Here is a 14,950-nt window from a genome sequence, read left to right on the forward strand (position 1 = left end):
AATCTTGTAAAGTGGGTTTTGGTTATGTGTAAGACCCTAACTAAATCCACTAACACCAAAAAGAGAACAAGTATAAATTGTGCACAACTCTTGTACAGATAAAGCGCATTTTTTTAACCGAAATAGCTTTTGTTTTGACAATACCAATGGATATATTTCTTGCAGACGTCTTAATCGCACTTTGTGAGTACCCTCTTTCGACAATCCGTTCTTGAGGTATAAGGGAATATCAGGATAAGAGGTCGAGGAGGAAGGCTATGGTTGGTAGAAATTAATTCCTTTCGTTGAGACCTTTCATTAGAGTACCATGAAGGATAAAACTAGTTCCACTCCTCTCCTCTGGCCCTCCACTCGGTACTTTGATAAGAGGACAGAAAGAAGGGCTCCTTTCGTCGAGACCTTTAATTAGAATACTAGAATACAATGCGAGATAAAATTAATTTTTAACCCCCCCCCCCCCTCAGGCCCCGCCGCTCACTGATCTCGAAAAAAAGTCGCACGGGAAAGTTATACTTTATACAAACCAATTTATTTCGATGAGACCTTTCATTAAAATACCATGAAGGGTACAACATGTGCCCCCCTCCTCCTCTCTATTTACTTTAACTTAGCACCACTAAAGGCATGCGTATGCAAAATCTGACACCAATTGGTATGTAAAAGTTATGCACGTTTTACTTTCAAAAACAGCATCTCAGGAAATAATTCGGGGGGGGGGGGGCCTTTTAGTCAGCGAAATTTGATGGCCGTCTGGCACACCTTCAAGGTGAAGGCTACCTACTGCAAAAAATTCCATGACTCTAGGAACATTCCCCTAGAAGTAGTTCGAAACGACAGAAGTGGGCCCGGACGGACGGACAGAACGCAAACAATCGCACATATTTTTTAATTCTTAAAAAATGCGCTAAAAATAATACGACGTATCACACTCTATTTCAAAATCAAATACACATTCCAACGACATCCAAGGTAGCTAGATCTGCTGAATTAACATGGCTATGATGACGATGCATTCAAATGAATTTGTTATTTTATCCTCTGTCTCATTCGGTAAAAATCCAATATGGCGTCCATAAGAAATAAGAAAGTAGTAGCCTGTAAGCTTCTACATCTAGCGCGCTATGGAAATTATGATAAGAGATTCAGATTCTCCAAAGGAAAGCACCCTGAAAAAATGCTAACGGGAATCGCTCATTTCTGACAATTTAAGCTAGGGAAAATGAAAACGAAATTTGACATTTTCTGTTTTTCCATGATATCTCAGTTAGGTATTTTCAAAGGAAATAAAAGTTACGCTGACGGGCGTACATCATTGGTCACGTCAATCGTAGTGAGAATCTACAGGGTGCTGTTTTTTCGGGGATCATGTTCTATTTCCTACCTCTTCTTCTTTTTTCGGTGCGCCACAAGAAGTTAATTTTCCATTTTCTGTACAAACTTTTTGGTCTCTTGTAATTTTTTCGTATCTGTGGCCCTTATCGAGAGAAAAAACAAAAATCAATTTTCGGTAGTTAAATCATTAAATGAAACTATAACTTTTAAAATGGTCCAGTAGGCCCAGGTTTTATTTGGATAATAACTTTTTTTTAGTTTTGACAGTTTACATTGAAAATTGTACTATGCGATCAAAAATGAGTCGAGTCACCTTTGGAATTTTTGTTTACATAAGATATCGTATTTAACTTGAACTTCCAAAGGCGACTCGACAGCAACTCATTTTTGATCGCCCGTTATCTTGTGTTTGCATATGTCGTTTATAAATTAAATAGTTTAAATTGTGTACGGTAGAACACCCTTGTAGATTGGAAGCCTTTAAGTACCTATGTTTATATGAACCCTGATATGAACTTTTAGTCATAAAATAAGGCAAAATATTATCACCTTCCGTATTCACATTATATTTAAGAACACCTTGTACATTTTACATTAGAGTACGGTTTTATTTTTTTTCCTAAATTGCACGGTTTTCCAGTTACAGCACGAAAATGTTCTCTTTCAAATTCAACAATTTTTGAGATGTCATTTTTACAAATACATTATCAGAACAGTGGAATTAAATAAAGACTCATAATCCGTTTGAAAAAAACGCAACTCTGCGTTATAACTAAAAAATCGTACAATATTAGGTAAAATTAAAAACCTAATCCAATTCAAAATACGAGTGTAAATAGTTCTATTCTTTGTGATTTTTCGATATTTTAAAAAATGAGTAAAATCAAAAACAAATTGAGCCCGAGATTGAGCCATTTTTTACCACCACCACCATATTGCATTGTGGTAAAAAACCCACAATTTTTTTGAAGGAAATATACGTTTTGAAATTTGAAGCACCAGGAATCAGAATTAATCAAAATTTTGATGATGTCGGTCTGTCAGTCCGTCTGTACTCTCTTTTTCGCCTAAATGGCTGAACCGATTGGAACCAAATTTGGTACACAAATTCTTAGACATAAAAGGAAGAGCAGAAAAGCTTTTGGGCAGAATACGCATGCGCAGGTGGTATCTGTGCTATCCACAGCAAATTTTTTAAATTGCACAGTTGCCACATTATTATTTGCGATAGGTCAAAACGACAGCATAATCGAAGTTTTTGAAAAAAAAAGACGCGAAGATGTGAACACCGTTTCTCAATGTTCCTACAGATAAAGGGGCTCTAAATTGAGACGCCCTGTACAGGTTGTCCAAACTTAAAGGGTGACTCGTTGCATCTCGAAAACCATAAGATACAAGGTGGGATAAATAGAGGCAAAATGAGAGATTCACTGGTTTAATTACCGACTACAAGTGCCTTAAAAACAAAGTTGACTAGGATAGTTTAATAATAAAATTTGACCAACATTGCAATTCTCATTCTCAAATTACCCATAATTGTAGCAGATTATGTTAAGTAGATTATGGGAATTAAAAATAATGATAGGAGAAAAAACGAGAGAAAAAACTTACGATTTTTAACCTTGCTAAAATTACGGTGTAATTAAATTCCTCAGTTCTTATGCAACCATAGGGATTCTTTGAATATTCACACATTTTTTCGCGATGAGACAAGACCATTTTTGCTGCTCATCGCAGATATTTCACTCCTTTACTAAATATGTCAAAAGACGCTGAAAAGTTTACCTCCTCACTAAATTATGTTTTTAGCGAAAATCTAGGATCCAATTCAATATCCATCTCAAAAAAAAGAAAAATGCACCTTTAGAACACCTTTACTGTGTTAAATTGAAGGATTCAATTGAACAATTTAAAGAGAACTTTGAAAGAGAATTATGAGGAAATAAAAGATACTTAGGGGGATTTTAAAGGGGAACTTGGGATGATCTTGAGATGAAAATTTAGGGAAAGAACGTGATGTGAAAAAGTGAGAAGCACAGAGAGTTAAGAAACGCTTAAGAACAAATTGAACAAAACTTTAAAGAAAAATGCAGGAAATTTGCCCCCCCCCCCCTCCCATGTTTAATGTTTATAACTATGTCTTATTAAGCACTAAAATAAGGGAAGTATAAAATCGTTTTCAATCTTCAAAATATTGGCTAGGTATTGAATATTTTTGATATTGTAAAAATGTTATTTAATATTGTGTTAGGCTTTAGTACTCCCATTGTTTTTTAACTAAACGAGTCATGGCCAACTAACAAAAATTCTTAAAACCGTACCTATTATTGTAATCCAATTGTTACTATTGCCAACTTCCTTATTATTGGAGCTACTACTACCTTACTATATTACTTATCACGATATTCAAGAAAGTAATATTTTTTCAATAGGTGTGGGTTGTATATTTTGCTTATTTTAAAAAAAAGGTAACATTCTCATTAAACAACTTTAACACCTAACTAAATACTCTGAGTCAATTAATGATATTCATGGTAAATTAATACACACTGCATTTTCCATTTACAATGGTTTCATTTACATTGAATGTTTAATATGCGCGGTAGATCTTTTAGTAAGTAACTAAAGACCGCCTTTAATATTATGTAAATACAGTATGTTCCATTTAAAGTTCAATTGTTTTCAGATACTGCGGCTTTCTCAATTTTCTTCCAATTCTACACATTATTCAGATTTCGCAGTTTTCTCAAATTTTTCAAATTCTTCAGACCCTTTAAAGCTTTAGTTTCTTTAGATCCTTCTATCGCTTCTTGGAACGCTTCAGATTCCTTCAGTTCTCCCTATTTTTTCATTCTTTACACTTATCACATTGCATCAGTTCATAGATTCTTTAAAATATTTCATTTCTGCGGGATTTTTCCCATTCTTAGGTTTCAGATTCTAAAATAATCAGGTTCTCCTGATTCTTCCATTTCCTAGGTTGTTTAAATTCCAATAAGATCCGGTTCTTAAGTTATGTAGATTAAAAACGAATGTTTCTCAAATAATTTACTTTATAATTTACTGTAGGTCTAAATTTTGCTGAATAAAATAAAATTGAAATTGAAATATTTGGACATAAAATTCAAACGTCAATAGTGGAAGTAGAAATGGTAAACGTGTTGAATTTGAGGTTATGTGTGTATATTATAAATATAATATATTATAAATTCAACACGTTTACCCTCGCGTTTACCATTTCTACTTCCACTATCGACGTTTGAATTTTAATAGTTAACTTGTCCTCGTCCATCAATTTTAACATGTCCAAATATTTCAATTTTATTTCATTATTCAGCAAAATTTAGACGCTACGGTCTGATGGTGAATCTTAGATTCGAAATCGATTACCTACAGTAAATTATAAAGTAAATTATTTGAGAAACATTCGTTTTTAATCTACACACCCTACTCTACAAATAATTACAAATGGAGCAATACATCAATAAAATCGCTTGTTAAGATTCTTCCATCCCTTCTAATACTTCGGATTTATCAGAGTTATAAAGGAGCAAGCCAGAGCTCGTCCATGATTTTGGACTTTCCGTCCGTCCATCCGTTCGTCTGTGTATATAGTATATAATTCACGCTTTTCAGTAATAGGTAGACAATGGTCAGGTGATTAACTAATTAAATTTTGATCATTTGGACTTTCTGTCCGCCCGCCTGTGTACATGATAACTCGCGAACGAGTTTTACTGTTTACAGTAATAGGAAATTCGTTTAGAATAACGCATGAACGAATAAAACCATAAAACTACATATTTCAGTTTATAACATGTTTATTAGTTAAAAGGCTATAATTAATATACGAAATGTGATTGGTGCATTTTTGGAATCCAGCCAATCCATTCCTTTAAAAGGAATTCTATTTAGCTAACCTTATATTTTTAAACTCGCCATTGCACAACTTGCCTTTTAAAAGCAAAATGTACCAATTCAATGTCGTTCAATAAAGTAGTCCAGTCAGTGGCGCAACCAGAGCAGCCCCCGGAGACGGAAATGTCAAAAGGGTCTTCCTTATTTTTTTGCCTACATTGCCAATTTGCCAACTTCAATGTAGAAATTCCACCTGCAAATTTTCATCCTAACTGGACCATCTGTTCTCTTTTAAATCGATGGACATGAAGCCATCAAGCGCACGATTGAGAGAAACCACAAGCATCTCGCTTAATAACACGACGCTACAAGCAAGTAAACCAAAAACACTACTACATGGGTATTCCCTGCATAACCCACTCATATCGACAGACAGACAGACTACCTTTGAATTTGAGACGTTTATTTTGAAATTTTTTAGGCAAAAATATTTGGAGAGCACATGGATTACCTACTTCTTGACAATTAAGCAATCGAGTTTGGCCTTTTCCCAAGAAAATTGGCGCATGAGAAACAATTCTGGCATCTTTGGTTAAAATATTTTGGTCGCCAAAAATACACATGGATCACTTCTTTGGTATCGAGCAGTTGAGTTTGGTCTTTTTCTCAAGAAAATTGATGAATAAATAACGATTTTGACAAAAACTATTTTGAGCACCAAAAATACCACTTCTTGGGCATCAAGGAATAAAGTTCACTTTTTATCCCAACAAAATTGATGCATAAATAACACTTTTGACCGAGTTTTACCAACAATGTGATGGATGACAGAATTAATTTTTGATAGTTGCACATCTGGAACACATAAGCTTTCATATAACAAAAACCTGAGGTCGATACAAAGTCTAGGGACTGAGCTATTGCGCGGAACGACGGACGAAAAAGACATAACCAAATAACTTTCATAGATTGGATTAAAAAACAATTACTTACATGTGGTGGTGGTTGAGGAACTAGTTCTGCTTGGGAAGGAGAAACCTTTGGACTGGAACCATTTATTCGATGAGGCATGTGCTTTCGTAACAGCTCGACCCAGTGATTAGCTTCGTCTTTACTTTGGCAAATCGCAGTCCGCTTTTCAATGAGAGGGCCTGTTATCTCGAACGCGTTTTTGTACTGATCACTATCTTCCAATCTTGTAACTGTTATACCGGTTAAAGGTAACTTTCCCTGAGAGAAAACAAATTTGCACTCGGCCAGTACTCTTTGAAATTTACCTCGTAAATGAAAGCACTAAACCTGGGACTAACTGAGAGTATTAAGAGGGTTGAGGGAAACAACACAAGATAGCGATCGTGATGCTGAGGGCCAACGGCGACTGAACCCATGTAAACTATGTCGCCGAGACTAGACAAACTTTGACCTTCCCAACCGCGCACAGGACCCGTTACAACTTGCAACTCAAGCTCTTTCTGACGACGGATTGCCAAACAAGTAGCCTGAAAGAACATTTAAATGTGACCTGCACACGGCCACCAATAAAAGCTTACAGCAATGTCCTTGTAAACTGCAACCGATCGCTGCGTATCGCCACGATCAACGTGGCTCTCCTCCAAATGCCTCTCCAACTCCTGCAGCATGCCCGAGTATTTATCTAACCTTCGAAAAGGTTTACTGAGACCAATCGTTAACACAAGAACGCCAGGTGTCGTCGCACCGCACGACTCCATGTACGTCGTAAGTTCATCTCTAATAACTACAAATACAATTCGACACATTACTCATTGTTAGTTTACCTGTATTTATCCAATATAAAAGCAGCTTTAGGATGTAGCGAGCAATAAGCTTGATGCGCTAGTTTAATTCGTGGAGCCCAATTTAGAAACAGTCTACCTACTCGTTGATCTTCGCTTGGCTTGGCCGCCTCCTCTTCGATTAACGCCAACAGTTGCTGATGCGTGTCTAATACTTCTAAAAAATTGCCGGTCAGTTGTCTGTATTCATCCGCAGATAATCTGTAAATGGCGGGAATAAAACAGTGAGTAAATGTACAAGCAAATAGAATAACATAAGGCGCGTTGACACAATGCAAGTGCGCAGGTTAAAATGTTATTTACCTATAGCAGAATGCGCTGCCCAAATGCGCCACAGAACTTTACCGATGCGAAAACAATCTTCTCTTACAATGACTTTTAATTGAACTTATTTAATCCCGGCGCGTCTCCAATTCAAAAATGTTCCCTCTCGTAAATTTTATTATTCATAAATGAATGGCCATGCTACAAGTGAGGCTAGCTTCCCAATTTAACATAAAAAAGAGTCTGCACGCTGCAGGTAACTCGCATTTTTCACCAATTTATCAGGAGTTTCTTAACGATGCGATTGAAAAAAATAGCAGCGACATTCTTTGGGATTTTCAACTCGAAATAAAAACTGGTAACATACATATCTTTTAGACCGTTCAAGATAAAGTGGGTGCTCGTTTTTATAATCGAATCTATAAAATCTAAGGGATTTTTTAAGTGACCGATGAAAGTCTTCAAAAGGTTTCCAAGACTGCTGGGATTTTTCAAAATTAGGAATCAACAAATGTTAAAAACTTCAGTTTTTCAAATTACAACTAGTATTTATGATGCCAGAAATGCATGTAGATTTAAATTTTAGGGCCACTTGTGTTAACATTCGGTATGCCTATATCCGTTAGTTTTTTTGCCATTTATTATTACTAATTTTGAAAAATCGCAGCAGCCTTTGAAACATTTTCAAAACTTTCGGCGACCACTCAAAAATTCATTAGACTTTAAAAATCCAATTATAAAAAATAGTATATTATATACCGCGGGAGTGAAGTAGTACTTTTAATCCCGAAGGTAAAGTTTATGGCCCGACCGAAGGGAGGGCCATAATTTACCTGAGGGATTAAGACCACTACTTCAGTCGCAAGGTATATACGATATTTTTCGTACTTCCGAAACTGACACTTAATATGTATGGAGTTTGAGAACGCGTTCTTTCAAAAAATCGCTGCTCAACAAGTTACCATAGGAACTGTCATTGCTAGTGTCATAATTTTGGTGGTGGGTGACAAACGTGTATTTGATATTGATAAAAAGCAGCCAAGCTAGGTAAAGAATTGAAACCACCGAAATCCAAAAAACTATATGAGCAGCAGTACAATGCGTTTAAGAAGTAGTACAGTATACAAAATGTGGAACAACCTACTGAAATTGCCTTGTTAGTAATTTCATCCTTCCGGGATTTTCGTCCAAATTTAATCCCGGCGGGACAAAAAGTGACACTTCAGTACTTGTCATGATGGAGTGAAGTTGTCACTTTAGTCTCGGAAGTACGAAAAAGCACTCACTTCTCTTGAATGGTTTAAAGCTGGATCCACATGAATACGAAATCTGACGATACGATCATCCGAAATGCTTATGATTGGTCAATAATTTGAAATGACATTTCAAACTATTGACCAATCATAAGCATTTCGGATGATCGTATTGTCGGATTTCGTATTCATATGAATCCAGCTTTAGAGATATGAATTTTTGAGTGGACCCTTGCATTTCTAAATTTTTACAGAAAAATTGACATATGTCAAAAACCAGAACAGATAGGTACGGAAAATCTTAAATTCGTTGAATACATAATAAAAGGGAGCATTTAGAAAAAAAAGAAAATTTTATCTAATTTAAAAAACCACGCACACACGGTCTAAACAATGCTTATCTCAAAATGCACATCTTTTTATCGCTTTTTATTTCCAGACGTACTTTCGTTCATGTTCCTATGAAGCAGTACTTGTGTAACTTTCCCTACGTTCACTAAATTACAAAATCAAAACCAAATTTTTGAAAACGGCTAAAGCGACCAGTAGCAATCCTGCTTAAAGGGTGAGATGGGTATCAAATTTGGGCCATTTCGAATACATCTGAGCATATTTTTCAATTTCTGGAGAGTAGGGAGTTGCAAATTTTGGTTCTGACACATCGCATAATCGCATACGTATCACATTTCTCGTTAACACGCCTATAAGAATAACTGCTTTAAATAAAAAAATTGATTCATTTGATTTTGATCAACGTCAAGGCATTACTAATGACGGCACGTTTATTCGATACCATCGATGAAAATGTGCAAGGGTTTACAGACTACAATTTCTTAAACCAAATAAAACCATACAATAAAGTAACACCACATATCATACCTACTTTTGGTACAAAAAAAATGAGATTTTAGGTGCCAAACTAACTTACACTGAGCTTTTTTCAAGCGGCTGAAGAAAATTATGAACCACTCCTTGCTGTTCTGAAATATGAGCATTTTCAGAATCGATCAAATCTTTTAAAACAACTGCTCTATACTGCTTCTGTTGCGAACTAGTAGATGCTGCATTAGCTGTCTGAAAATCTAAAACACATAAAAAACATAAAGTGGGCATTTCAAGAATCTGTAAATTCCAAACCTTTACATTCTTTCACATAATTGCTAGGAAACCACCCAGTTTTATCGCCCAATGTGCCTTCCCACCAACCACCCTCTTCCTTCTGGGTGATCGTAATTTGGTCTCCTTTCTTAAAGCACAACTGAAAAGCAGTCATTATCATTAAGTACACTGGCAAACCATGTACTTACTTCGTCGTTATTTGTACCCTTAAACGAGTATATCGCTTGAACAATCAAGGGTTCGGACGCCATATTTGTGTTAATTCCATTCATAAACAACAATTCCCGGTAGCGGCTATAAATAAAAATTAAGTAGAAACACGCTCCACAAAAATTGCTACGATACCACACCCAAAAACAGTCAACTTTGATTGCAAAAAGCGGATGTATTCACAAGTTTCTATCTTAGCGTCTTATAGAAAAAAATAAATTGTGAATGTTGTCGCATTCTTGGCACCGGACCAATATACGTTAAATTGGAGTGGTGCCAAAAAAGTACACATGCGCTTTTATAATGCTCAATAAAATAATGTGGACTAAATAGATGTTATAGATCTGGATAGGCGAGTAATTGGCAATAATGCCCGTGCAGAATGGCAACGATACCTACCTATTAATTTAACCAACACTTCATTGAGTCACAATTTCAATTAATTCAAAATATTATAGACTATAGCACAAACAGTAAGAGACTTTATGGCAGAAATTATATATTTTTCATTGTATACACACAGGGATACGTGAAATTCCTCACAAAGACTACCCACATTATTTAAAAAAATGTATATTTATAAAAAAAATAATAATAAATAAAGAAAACGTTAACCTCAAATTTATATTTATCACCAAATTTTGGTGTGAACTATTGCCAACATTATTTCCTACCAACTTATACCAGTGGCGTCTCACATTTTTCCTTGTCGAGGATATCTCCAGTGACAGGAAATGCTAAAGCATTAAGTTTATAATAAATGTATAATAATAAAATGTAAGTGGATTATATAGCAGAGCTATCACTAATACTTTATAATTGTACTAAAAGTAACCAGTATTCAGCAACAAATATATTATTTTTACTTGAAATCTTAATATAGGCAAATACTACAAGCATTATATCTACCGCAGTACTGTCAGTAGCAAATATTATGTGTGGTACTAATATGGTACTTAGCGTACTGAAACACCTCACTATTCAGTAATGCACTAGAAATATACATTACCCGTGACAATACTTACTTTATTTTTCATTTGCCTATTATATGTCGCAATTATATCTGTCATATGTGATATATGAAGCAGTCTATTACGCCCAAGGGCATAATGGATTTTCATCTCATTATGCCCTCAAACGGCCTGTCAAATTGATTGACGGGGTTATATTATGTAATAAAAAAGATGCAACTTGATTCGTATGAAGCACTTTAATGTTGGGCAAACAATAATCATGATTTTTGTATATTGGAAATGCATTCTTCGGAACGATGAAAAATGAAATGGTGTATGCTCCTCAGGCATTACTCAATATTTAACCTTCAGTATAAATATCGCCTTAATGCCCTTGATGCATGAATAACTACAACGTACTTTTATAATTACTGTTTAAAGTTTTCAAAAATGGCGCTTTTTAGTATGGTACAGTCCACAGAGAGTATTTTATATGAGGTGACTTAGGGCCAATTCTATGTACAATATACCTAGAATAAATGTCGACGGTTGCGTTGGTTACAATTCTGTCAACCAATGAGTTACATGTTGCCATGGCATCAGTTATTCCAAGGATAAAAAGGGAAAAAGGCCAACGTGTTTCATTCCTCCGGCACCCCTGACTACAGGGATACCGGAGGCGGGCTGCTCAGGGCTTCCTGGCCCTCTTCAGCCAGAGAACGGGATTGTAAGGATGGGTAAAGTTAGGGATGGGAACGGAAGGAACGGAGTTAGGGTGCTGAGGGGGAGAGTACTGCTCCAGCATTCGCCTCGTAGATTTCAACATAATGCTAGCATTATGCGAAGCTACGTATTGCTACGGGGGTTCCTTCTGGACTTGAAAATTGCCATCGGTTCCGCCCGGCAAGGCAAACCGTCTTCTTCTCAGGCTGCTCAATCGATAAAAATAAATGCTCCGGCTAACTCAAATCGGTGGGCTTTTAACTCTTTTGAAACTGCGTAACAAACCTTAACCTGCCGCCTACCAGTCTCCTGCCTCAACTCCTACTCCTCTCTTTCCTTCCCCTCGTTCTTCGTTAAAGACATAGGCACATTGAAACCAAATAGATAATATATTGAAATGATATTAGAGATACAAACAAATTACAGGGATCTAGCAGTTCTTCTCCCCTCCTTGTAAAAACACTAGCTTAACCAGAGGTGGGTAAAATGCATTTAAATAAGTATTTAAAATGGAAAATGCAAAATGTATTCAGATATTGTATTTAAAATGTAAAATGCAAAATGGTTTTTGTACATTTATTTAAAATACAAAATAGAAAAATAAAATTAATTAATTAATTAATTAAATAAAAAAATAACATTTCGAATACAAAATGGTTTTACAATTTATTTATTTTCAATAAAATTTACATTAGCTTTAATTATTAAAAGTTTTTCAAATGTATCATCATTCATGCATCGACGTTTTGGTCGCATGATCATCCCTGCGTATGAAAACAGCCTTTCAGCAAGAGCCGCGTGCGTAAACCACAGAAATCACGTAAACAAGCAAGCCACAACAACACAAGCAAGCCAAGCACGTTTTGTGCAAGGAAGCGTTTTGATGCACTTATTTACCACAGATCACCATTTTTATTTTCTTTCCACAGATCACATTTGCAGGTAAACCAGAAAAACTTTGAATCGAATCTATACTACGTTATTTTAAATAGAAAATAGTTATACTGATTTATTTAAAATAGAAAATGATTTTATCTACAGTATTTAAAATACAAAATATAAAATGGCATTTTCTATTTTAAATACGTATTTCAAATAAATTCATTCGAAATAGGTACCCACCTCTGAGCTTAACAATGACAACTAAACTAAATAAAAAATCCTACCAGGTGAGACTAATTTACTCAAGGGGTGGCCATCCTCTACAGTTTGAAAATTTCAACAACAGGTCATCGGTTTTTACTCCATCGTGGGCTGGGACTTATTTAAATAAACACAAAAATTTATCCTACTCTTTGGTAATCGTTCATTGGACTTTAATAAACAATCAAATCAAAATTTTTTCTATAGCTTCCTTACCAAAAAGTGGAATTTTACAGAATGTTACAAATTTAATTAGACTAACCTTTACAACATTTGTACAGCCGATCTTGTGAACTGCTCTTTCCTCTGGTACAGGGTGGATGTGATAAAACCTGACACTTAGGTCTCTGTGACTTCCTAGGGGGTGGCTTGAAATTAACACACGGAAACAAAATCCACGGTGCCTATCCTTCCTCGGAACGAAAGCAAAGTTTAGTGTTTGAACTGAAGCTTAGTCCAGGAAATCCTTCGCGTGGCGAGTGGGAGACGGCTAGTTGCCAAAGTTTTCTACACAGCGGTGTATTTAATTTAAACAGTGACCCCTACTATTTCCTTCCACCGGCTCTTAGAGTTTATTAACTTTGATCGCCTGCGGGAGACAGATTTTTGAGTTAGCGGCACGGCAGAACACAAATTTTTATGATCACTATCCGACGGTAAACCGCTATTTGTTCTTGGGTGGTTCGACGTATTATTTCACCAGCTCTTCTTGGGGCAAATATCTCTCCAAAACGCAGCGCTCCTTCGACAAATGACCGTACGGCACTAGTAGGAAATTCCACCTGGGGCGGATCCCGAATATCGGCGCCTTGAGGACTAGGGCAGCACTTTGAATTATATATCCTCGAGAAATCACAACGTATCCTAACGCGATTCACTGCATCCAAAGTAAACTGGGGTGAAGCTCAAGGGTTCGCCAAAATATCACCTGATCGGAACCTGGGTCTTCGTCGCCAAAAAATCAACGCGAAAAGAAAATAACACTTCGAAACGGGTGCAAAAAGCACGCAACTGCGAGCAACCGAAATAAACCGGTGGCTCAAAACGCTAAGTGTACCAAAACGATCGCTCAAGGTACGTGTTGACCGCTTGACGTACTAACCGCGAGTCTCCCCAAAAACGATCCCCTTCTTCAGAATTGAACTGAGAAAACCACACCCAAATTACCATAAAACAAAAATGGCTCCCGCTAGAAATTCTCCCATTGGTTTAGATAAAGAAGACTTAACCCACTCTAACTTCGTCGTCAACCTCCAGGAACTGCTGAATAAACTGATCTCACGGTTTTCTGCTGACGAATTTAAAACCCCTTATCTCTTGATGGCTCGGTGCTATATCCGCTCCTATTCTCGGTCTAGACGGCGCCAAAGTTGATAAACGAACGACAAAAACTCGCATTACTCATGATGACGTCAATCAACTTTGCACTCTTCCCACGACGAAATTAAATCTGAGCGAAATTAAATCTATCGGACCATAGTCTTGAGCGAATCGAAATGCCCAAACACAAAATTTCTAACCGGAACAAATAATGAAATATACAGGGTGACCTGCACTATCATGACAAGCAATTTCGAATTTTTTAATGAAATTTGGCGCGAAATAAAACCACTCGTTACAGTATGTCTGAGGAAAACCCCCTGACAAAACCCCAGACAGAGCAGTCGGCAGCGGGATTCGAACCCACAACCTCCCGAATAGCATCGGTGAGCGCATCCACTGGTGCCTCGGTATTCCAAGGATATCTTATTCTGCGTAAAAGTGTAATTGTAAAACCGGCCCTTAGAGGGTTTTACGGAACTTACCCGGATCATTTCCAAATCGCCTATTGAAACCTCCCCATAAGCAAATAATGACGCTCTGGAAAGTGTCTAAAACCTTCTGAACAATATACAGTACACGAAGGGCTCGAGAAACCTTGAGAGTTTAAAAAGTCAGAAAAATGCGATCAAAAATGATCATCATTAGTCCAGTTTACATACAAACACACACACTGTATGATAATGTGACATTGTCTTAAAAGAATCCGCAGTCATTATGCTTATTTAAAAAATAACCCCCGTAGAGGTTGTCAAAAATTGCCTTAGCGGACGGTATTTCACGTCCACTTGGCGGGGTATTGGTATAAAGTTTTCAACTAGCAATAATTGCACCTCAGTATTCCTTCATTGGTTACAATATCGCCACTGCGCAAAGCTGACTTCATTATTCGAAAATCGTGAATGTTAGCTAACGCCGCCATCTATTCAACTAACAGCAATACTGGGGACGCCATCTAGCG

At 36.5% G+C, this 14,950-nt stretch overlaps 1 protein-coding gene and 1 non-coding gene across 6 annotated transcripts; both read right to left on the reverse strand.

Annotated features, from left to right (window-relative positions):
• Window positions 1-1,280: 1,280 nt before the first annotated feature.
• On the reverse strand, window positions 1,281-10,483 carry LOC116172389 (rho guanine nucleotide exchange factor 7-like). 5 transcript variants are annotated; one of them, XM_031489597.1, is made up of 9 exons: window positions 10,250-10,482; window positions 9,829-9,934; window positions 9,659-9,779; window positions 9,450-9,603; window positions 6,987-7,205; window positions 6,741-6,939; window positions 6,468-6,689; window positions 6,184-6,420; window positions 1,281-1,474 (listed from the first exon to the last, which is right to left on the reverse strand). In XM_031489597.1, exons 2-9 carry the CDS (start codon window positions 9,910-9,912, stop codon window positions 1,364-1,366), a joined length of 1,347 nt encoding a protein of 448 aa, XP_031345457.1. In that variant the 5' UTR covers window positions 9,913-9,934; window positions 10,250-10,482; the 3' UTR covers window positions 1,281-1,363. The 5 variants fall into 5 exon arrangements, with proteins under 5 accessions (XP_031345457.1, XP_031345456.1, XP_031345454.1 ...); XM_031489596.1 differs by lacking the exon at window positions 1,281-1,474 and adding an exon at window positions 5,281-6,045 and having other exon boundaries at window positions 9,665-9,779; window positions 10,250-10,483; XM_031489594.1 differs by lacking the exons at window positions 1,281-1,474; window positions 10,250-10,482 and adding exons at window positions 5,292-6,045; window positions 9,986-10,110.
• A 4,242-nt stretch (window positions 10,484-14,725) lies between these two features.
• On the reverse strand, window positions 14,726-14,867 carry LOC116172874. Its single transcript, XR_004145793.1, has one exon. It is a non-coding gene; the product is annotated as a U4 spliceosomal RNA (small nuclear RNA).
• Window positions 14,868-14,950: the final 83 nt, after the last annotated feature.

This window comes from Photinus pyralis, unplaced genomic scaffold (genome assembly GCF_008802855.1).
Source record: "Photinus pyralis isolate 1611_PpyrPB1 unplaced genomic scaffold, Ppyr1.3 Ppyr1.4_LG5, whole genome shotgun sequence".
NCBI classification, from domain to species: Eukaryota; Metazoa; Arthropoda; class Insecta; order Coleoptera; family Lampyridae; genus Photinus; species Photinus pyralis.

Excerpts from the sequence above, each read along its gene's own strand:
- LOC116172389 (XM_031489594.1), bottom strand. The coding sequence starts at position 9,912 with ATGAATGGAATTAACACAAATATGGCGTCCGAACCCTTGATTGTTCAA. Across the intron at positions 9,780-9,828 it reads AGGGTACAAATAACGACGAA|TTGTGCTTTAAGAAAGGAGA; the intron begins GTAAGTACATGG and ends ACTGCTTTTCAG. Across the intron at positions 9,604-9,658 it reads TTATGTGAAAGAATGTAAAG|ATTTTCAGACAGCTAATGCA; the intron begins GTTTGGAATTTA and ends TATGTGTTTTAG.